The sequence below is a fragment of the Gavialis gangeticus genome, unplaced genomic scaffold (genome assembly GCF_001723915.1).
Source record: "Gavialis gangeticus isolate Ggan-Ray unplaced genomic scaffold, GavGan_comp1, whole genome shotgun sequence".
NCBI lineage: Eukaryota > Metazoa > Chordata > Crocodylia > Gavialidae > Gavialis > Gavialis gangeticus.
The window spans coordinates 25,347,647-25,355,718 of NW_017729009.1; the positions used below are offsets into that span (position 1 = coordinate 25,347,647).

The 8,072-nt window shown below is 56.4% G+C and overlaps 1 protein-coding gene across 1 annotated transcript in view; it reads right to left on the reverse strand.

The window, feature by feature from the left end:
• The window catches only part of SIRPA (signal regulatory protein alpha), a gene marked incomplete at its 5' end in the record, with an annotated part of 24,068 nt that overhangs the window by 12,246 nt on the left and 3,750 nt on the right, over positions 1-8,072 (reverse strand). The window contains 3 exons of the mRNA XM_019509775.1: positions 396-737; positions 1,171-1,485; positions 2,229-2,567. Coding sequence (XP_019365320.1) covers positions 396-737; positions 1,171-1,485; positions 2,229-2,567 — 996 coding nt within the window. The remainder of the gene's footprint in view (positions 1-395; positions 738-1,170; positions 1,486-2,228; positions 2,568-8,072) is intronic.

Below are 8,072 nucleotides of genomic sequence, written 5' to 3' on the forward strand. Positions count from 1 at the left end.
GTCTCCCCGAGCACCCCCAACCCTGCCTGCACCAGCCCGTATCCCCACTCAGCCCCCTTTCCGGACACGGGAAAGCCCCGTTACCTTACGGCTCCTTCCTGCGCACGAAGAGGAAGAAGAGGAAAGCTCCGATGAGGCCCTTCTCCAGGACATACCCAACCCAGAGCCCAGGGCTGGACAGCAGACACTGGCCTGGTGGGCACGTGTGCGATGAGCGGGGCTGGGCCCTGTGCAGGGTCATGGAGGGGGTGCACAGAGCCCAGCTCCGAGAAGAGGTGCTGCCTCAGGCCCCCCGCCCCATCCCTGCACCGTTACAGGCTCCCTGCAGCTGGACACGGCCTGGCTCTGCATCCGTCTTCCTCATGCAGCTTTGTCCCCTGTGCCGGGGCACTCACCTGCCTGCTGCTCCCCCTCCACCTTGTTGCTCGTCGCGGCGACTGTCAGGACGCGGGTGACGCTGGTGGGGGGCTGGGAGTCGTGCACGGCCCGGCAGGTGAACGAGGACTGGTTCCTCTGCTCGGTCGCCCGCACCGCCAGCGTCCTCGTCAGCGAGAAGGTCCCGTCCGGGTTCTCCGTCGGGGACGGGGATTTCTCTGGCTCGGTCTCATTCCCATTCTCCATCCAGGTGAGCCTCGCCGCATTGGGGTAAAACCCCACCAGGGTGCAAGTGAACACCACCATCTCGTTCAAGGGGACGGCACCAGAGTAGTTGGTGGCCAGCCTGGGCCTGGGGGAGACTGGAACAAAACAGCCCGTAAAGGGGAGCTCTTCCTGCACAACTGCAGGAGGGTTGTAGGGGTGTGTGTGTGTGCTGGAGCTACGTCCCAGAGCTGAGACTTGTCTCCAGCTCTGCAGCAGGTGCAGCCTCTCGTGCTGGGCCCCTGGTGTGTCTCGGGGGTGCAAATTTATGCACCAGACCCCTTTGCACACCACAGCCCTGCCCCACAGAGACCCTGGGGACAGGGAACATTTTGAAGTGAGTGCAGGTAACGAGGTGCAGGATGGTGCAGACTCGCCCTCCCCCTGGGGATAAAACCCCACAAACCCTCGCTCTCACTGCGTGGTTTAAAATGGGGCTGGCGCCCTACCCATCAGCTCCCATGGGCACAGCACCCGTCTCCACCCTGCCCAGCGATGGGCGCGCCCGGTTCAGCCCCGCTGGCTCCTCACCTCGCAGGGCCTGGCTGAGGTTGTACGTCCCCCGCAGCGGAGCCGACATGGTGCTGTGCTCGATCTGGCAGGTGAGCTGGGAGTGGATGTCCCGGACCGTCAGCGTCCTCGCCACGGTGCTGGACATGCGGTAGGAGACGCTCGCATGCTCAGGGAGGATCTGGGGTGGTTGGGCTGCGAGCTTGGCCCCGTCCCAGAGCCAGGTCACGGTGATGTCCCTGGGGGAGAACCCTTCGGACGTGCAGGTGAAGTTCACAGGGCTGCCCCGCTCGACCCTGCTGGCGGGGCCGGACACGGATGGGGCAGACGGGCTGGCTGCAGGGAACAATGTTCATTAGTCAGGTCTCTGCTCTTGACAGCCTGGAGGAGCAAGGAGTCTTTCGACCCCGTCCCTAACTTATGGTGTCTCGAGGCCCCTGCAGCAGTTAGGGCTTGAGTTAGAGCTGGCCTTACAAGCTACCGCTCCTTGCACTGGTGTATCGCAGCCCGGGGCTCTGGCAGCAGGAGCTGTAGGAAGGAGAATGAAAAAGGCTGCGGGGATGGGCAGGAGTCGGCGCGGCGCTGTCTGCAGCGCAGTTCTGCGCACCAGGATCCGAGTTCACGTGGGTGCTGCAGCATCGTGGGCCCTCGCTGCTCATCAGCTCCACGGTGCCCCTGGCACGGGGCAGGCAGGGCGAGCAGCGCAGCTCCAGAGACTGAGACCCTGGCTGCTGCTGCCCCAGCAAAGACTCCCTCTATCGTGGTACCCTTTGAAGTCGTGCGTGGGGCTGATGCCAGGCTCACCCACCTTTAGTTATATGACTTCCCTTGCCCTTCCCCTTCCATGGTACCTCCAGCATAGTCTGGAGAGATGGTTTCAAGGGCATGGTTAAAGACTTAGTTTTCTGTGCCCTGATCCCGACCACCCTCACGCCCTGCCCCCATGAACAGAGAGGGCTCCTCTTGACTCCTGGCTGTGAGTCCCCTGGATCCCAGCTGGTGCATGGGCAACAAGGTGGGCTGGTCCTGCCTGGTCTGGGCCCTCGCAGGCAGGGATGGGCGGCGGGGGATGCACTCACCGCTCACGGACACCGCTGTGCCTGCTCCGGATCGGTACTCCTCATCAGGCGATCCTTTCGTGAACTTCACGCAGTAATAGGTGCCGGCATCCTCGGGGCGGACGTCACTGATGTTTATGGAGTAGTCTGAGGTAGAGCTGGGCACAGCCCTTGTGACCCGGGGCAATGACCCTGTATCTGCATAGACGAGCAGGCGGCCGCTGCCCGAGCCCATGAACCACTTCACTGGCCCTACTGGTCCACGCAGAGGCACGGTGCAGTTCAACTCGAGCGTCTCCCCCGCCGACACCGACACGGGGCCCTGGGACTGCAGCACCTGGTACTCCTGGCCCCCGACACCTGCAATAGAAATGAACTTCATAACACAGTTCTTGCCTCTTGTCTGCAGATGCCCCCGTGCCTGGTGCCAGGTTGTTCCCACAACGCTGCTGTAGGATTTACCTCCAGAGAAACATGCAAGAGCTCCCAGCCCATCAACGCCCAGATCTCCTCACTACCCAGGGGACTGAAGCATGCCCTAGCATTACTGCAACCCCCTGAACCCTCTCACCATCATGTCCCTGGCTGTGCTGCAGCTTGCAGAGGGGACTGGTAAGCTGGAAAAGGCATGCACGGTTCGTCCTGATGGAAAGCAACTGGGCTATGCCCAACTCTCTGGTCAGGACCCCACAGCAGAGGAACCTCGAACAGGGACTGTTTGCATCAGGTGAACGTTTCTAATCTTTGTTAAATCCATATAACAGCTGTGGTTGCTCTCAACTGACATAGGCAGACATGGCCTGATTCTCTTCTCACTTATTGCCAATGGCATTCCCATGCTAACGAGTCTATAGTTTGCTTCCATCTTCTCTGCTCTTAAACTGTAAGTTGGAAAGCACAGACTATCATGCACTGGCCTCTAATATCACCAGTCCACTGAGCCTGATCCAGCCTCTGCAGAAGTGCAGCACAACAGGAACTTACGGGGACATCCGATTCCATGCTAGCGTGGACATCGGGGCCTGCGCAGGACCCTTGACTTTACAGCAGGGCCAGACCACGGGAGCCGATACTAGTAGACCAAGCTGCAGAGCCAGGCTTACTGAACAGGTGTGTGCACTTCGTCCCACACCATTACAAAGCACCATGCCAACTTCACCCTCCTTATCCTCACAGCAGCCCGGTGAGGCAGGTTGTATTATCCCCGCCCTAGCAGAAAAGTGAGAAGAGGTTCTTTAAAAATTATATACAGACCTGAGCCAAGCTACTGGAGCTTAACAGAGACATTTAACTTTAGCTTCTATTGACTTCAAGTGCTGGATCCTAGGCTCTCAGGCCTGGCTTGCACTACCCAGCGAGCCTCTATTAAGGGAAAGGTATGTTCGGTCTCTCCCAGGTGAGCAGAAGCTGTTGCCAGCGGGCTAGGACAGTTCCCCAGGAAGCACACCAAGGAAGCTGGGCGTGTTGTGTTAGCTAAGGCGAGTGAACACTTTGCCCATGGTTTTCTGCCTCACATGCCCACATATAGTTGAACAAGGTTGCAGTACACATAGGTACATGCACTGGTCAACAGTGAGACTAACTTTTTGATGAGGTCTCTGCAAGTGGCCTGCAGGATTGCTTTACACTTGCAAAAGCAGCAATAGGATGGCAGCTTCAGGCTCAGCCCGCCCTGCCGTGCCCAGCTGTGCCCAAGCCCTGGGTGACCTCAAGTCAATGGCACGTGGCAATACCTAGGCGCAGGGAGGCAGGCAAGCTCAGGCCACCTTGGCACGCTTCCTAGAGAGCTGTTCCAGGCCCTGGAGCAGCCGATGCAGCACAGACAGAGCGATTCTGCAGCCTACACACACAGATACTTGATGTATTCATCTTGGCAACGCTTGTCAGCCTTGTCATGCCCATCCTGCTCTCCAGACAGAATTGGATGCGATGTCAATCCGCGCTATTGCTTGGGGTACTGGCAGGGGCTGGGGGGGGGAGGTGGGGTCTCGCTGCACGGCTCCTGCTGACACAGATGGCACCTTTCGTGCCAGCCGGCCGCCGCGCCCTGTAGCCTTAGCGAAGCTGTCAGGTGGCACCGTAGCAAATGGTGTTAGGATCTGTTTGAAGGCGTGAGCTCCTGGGCCCGGATCTACAGCGGTCTTTAAGCTGCTTCAGAGGCAGGTGCAGGACACCCACGCCTGAAATTTCTCACTGACCCTTGTCAATGCCTGGAAATTGGGGATTTTTAAAACCCTGTTATAAATTTTTAACCATTATGCATAAATTTGCCTCTTATTGATGACCTGGCCCCTGTGGTTTTGAGCGAGCTCCACATGCAAAATTCTCTGTGCACGATGCATGCTCAGTTGAACCGGCTGCCTTTGCCTGTGCCTTGTGTCACTGCTCCTGGTTTGGATGTGATCGAAAGCTTCAGGGCACTGGAGTTTCCCCAAAATAGTCCGGGCCGGATGCAACGTCAGCACTTTGTGATACTGAGACATGGATCTGTCCCCAGAAGATGAACTTTGCAAGGTGGAAGCCTGCTTGCAGCAGCCGTTCGGTGACATCTGAGCCTGTGCAGGCTCAGTCTAGTCTCCATTATATCCCCTGCAAGTGGGGAGAGGCCAGAAGCTTTGGGCTCTTCTGAGATGAATTGCTATTCTGTGCTTGACATCTCCCATTCATAGCACCGCTCCCGCGCTGGAGCACAGGCCTGGCGTGATGGAGAGGGCAGGAAACTCCTCAGGAGAAAGCCTGGAGCATCTATGAGCAGTGAGAGGGAACATGCATCTCAGCCGTACACCATCCTTGCAAACAGAGCGCTTCATTCAGGCGCCGAGCTGAGGCCTGCCTCTGTTGGGAGAGCTGAGCGAGCCCTGCCAAGCGCCAGCGTCTTCATCCAGCTTTTAAGACGAACTTGCTGCAGCTGCATTTGTTTTCTGTGAACGCCAGAGCGAGCTTTACATTCGCTCATGGTGAAAAAGCAAAAAAATGTTCAGCTGTGATCTGGCGTAGTCTCCCCGGAAGAGATACTGCGTGGTCAGCATGGGAAGAACGTGCCTCAAACCTCTCGCCAGGCTGGTGGGAAGAGCTGCATCTTATCTGGCTGATAATTACATATATACAGTTATAAAGCACTCTTGCAACACAGGCCGCTAAATAACCCCGATAAGGATCTGACAGCAACCCTGGTTCTCCCCAGGACGGGTGACTCAGTTGCTTGGGAGAATACGTTCAGAGAAAGCTGGCAGACAAGGTTCTTGGGGTAAATGCGATCTATTAAGAGAGAGCTTAAGCTTGCTACCTGCATGCTGCACTGGTACCGCTTGCAATAGTCTGGGGGTCCTGGGGGTAGTACTTCAGGGCAGACCAACGAAACCCAGAAAGAGACTGAAAGCTCTTTGCAACATCCGTTTTCTGCAGCTGAGCCATCCCCATGGGAATGGTGTTGATGAACCAGTCCCAACTAATAACATGGCCTGAAGTTTTGACAATCAATCGCTTTATTGCAGGTCTATCTGAAAGCGTAAACACTGGGGGCCGAAAAAAGCCTCTATAATTTGCCCAACAAATGCATGCAGACTTTGGGACCCGCTCGCGAGCCTTTTTTCAAGCACAGCTTAATGAATGCAGCCTCTCAAGTACTTGCTGTGAATTATTTGCTGTGCTCGGTGACCTATGCAAAGCTTGGGTTAGCTGGTGGCTGATCACCGTACGATGCCGCCAAGCAAGCAAGCTTTGAAACGAGGCGCAATCGATAGGAAGGAAAGAGTCCCAAATCCCTCTCAGCTAGTAGGCACTTGCATTTCTCGTGTAGGTCTTTGCCATGCATTTGCTAAATCGGACGGCCTTTCCTGATGTATCGCCGCCACATGCGATGCCAGCACAACCGGTCCTGTCGGCCATTGCTTGGTGCAAGCCTAATTCGCTGGGTCTTACAGTCGCCCTTACGTCTTCAGGAATAAGGGCATGTAGCAACCCCAGATAGATGGAGCAAGCTTTGAGCTGCAGAGGTGCATGGCTCAGCCCCCCGTGCATCATTCAGGATGGGGCCACCACAGCTTCCTCATGCTACAGCTTCCTGCCATGGCAATAGCTCCACAGTCAGTATGTTGGCACCAGGCTCCTCTTCTCAACTCATTTGCTGGACTCTCTGCTAGACTCTGGAAGTGTTTTCCATCTGGCAGGTGGGGGTGACGCTTGGTGGGGGGGACGACGGCTGTCTAAAGCTTGCAAAGCTGGCTGATACTTTGCTTTAGATATAAACATGCCCAGCAGCCATGGCAACGGGTGCATAATTATTACATGAAAGAAATATTAAATTTGAGCTTTGGCAGCGTGCGCACTATTTGCTTTGAAAACGGACCTAATTTGCTAGCACAGCTGTTCTTGTCCACGATCTCGGGTAACAGGAAAACAGCTCTGTTTGGAAAAAATAAGGCCTTCCTTTACTCTTCCACTAGCTGGGCTTCACCTCTGGGAGCATAGCTGCTGCGTGGGAAGAGCTCGCAGGCAGTGCCTTCCGCTGCCGCCTTCAACAGAAACGTGAAGCCCCCCACCCCCACGCTGGTTTGATTTGGCCTTTGCTCCTTGTCCGAGGACCGACCCTAACGAGAGAACGCGACGGAGCATAACTGAACATGCACCTGCGTGCGATTTGCATGAGTATTTCTTCAGCCAAAGTTTGTGGAAAGGATCATTTACCCTCTGCATCGTGCTTGCCATGAGCAGCGTTTGATTTACAGCTGCCGAGGGGGTGCAGGGATGGTTTCCGTTGCTGTGCTAGCTGCCTGGAACAACCCCACCTTGGTTTGAGCAGACAGCACAAACAAGAGTCCAATCTGTTCGGAGGAAAATCTCTGGTGAAGTTTCCCAATAGGAACAGACCCTGAAAATACCAGTAGCCTTAGGCAGAGTGTGTGTAGGCTCGGAGCATGTACAGCCTGTAATGGATGGGAGAGCTCTCTCCTCTTCATCCTCCCTCTCTCCATCTGTTGATCTTCTGGAAGGCATGAACTGTGCGCCGGGAGGGGAGAGACGGGGAGGGCATCTACTCTGGGGTCCAGGTGGGGGCTGAGGGGGTCTCTGCCACAGCTGAGCAGGACTTAAAGCCTACAGCTTGGCTTATGCGCAGGCACGTCCGTTGGGAGTGCAGATCTGAGGGACAGAACTGGACCCACGTGAGTGGGGAGTGAAGGCTACGGGCTTAATTTGCCTCTGCTCCCCGTTGCACCAAGGCAGCATCTGCCCTGCGACTCTTACGTGTTTGGTCCCTGTAGGCTGAAACGCATCTACGTGCTCTCAGAGCTGCGTTGCTTGAAGATCTGGAGGAGGAAACTACTCTCTCTTTCATCCCCGTGTCACTAATTGTATAGGAAACCGAGACACTTGAATTGTTTTTGTGCTTCTGAAGCTTAAAATATCCAAGGGGAGGCTCCGCAGACAGTGCCGTGCTGCCGAGGCCAATGTGATTTTAGCAGCGTGCTTGCCCCTGCCAGTGTTTCGCCAGCCGGTTGTGGCCGGAGTCCATCTTACTGTTGGGTCCAGCGGGCAATGGGCGCCGTGCCGCGGTTCAGCCGGATGGGCTGCTGCAGCTGGCGAGGGTGTTGTGCTAGACGGGGCTGTTGCTTTTGCAAACAGCTGGGGCCATGAGCGTGGCACGCTGTCACACGTTGCAGTTGGCTGCCTGTCGTTCCTCTGGCAAGTCCTAGCTTCCCATTTGGCTTGGGAAGTGCTGCACAGCACCGAGGATGTATTTAAGTCGGTGCTTTTGCCACCTTGTCTCACTCCCTCTCGTCGCTGGCAAGGAGCTGGATCCGTAGCTCAGCCAGGACCTGCTCCTGTTCACGTTCAAGCCGTGGTACGGGTGGGGGGGGGGGGGGG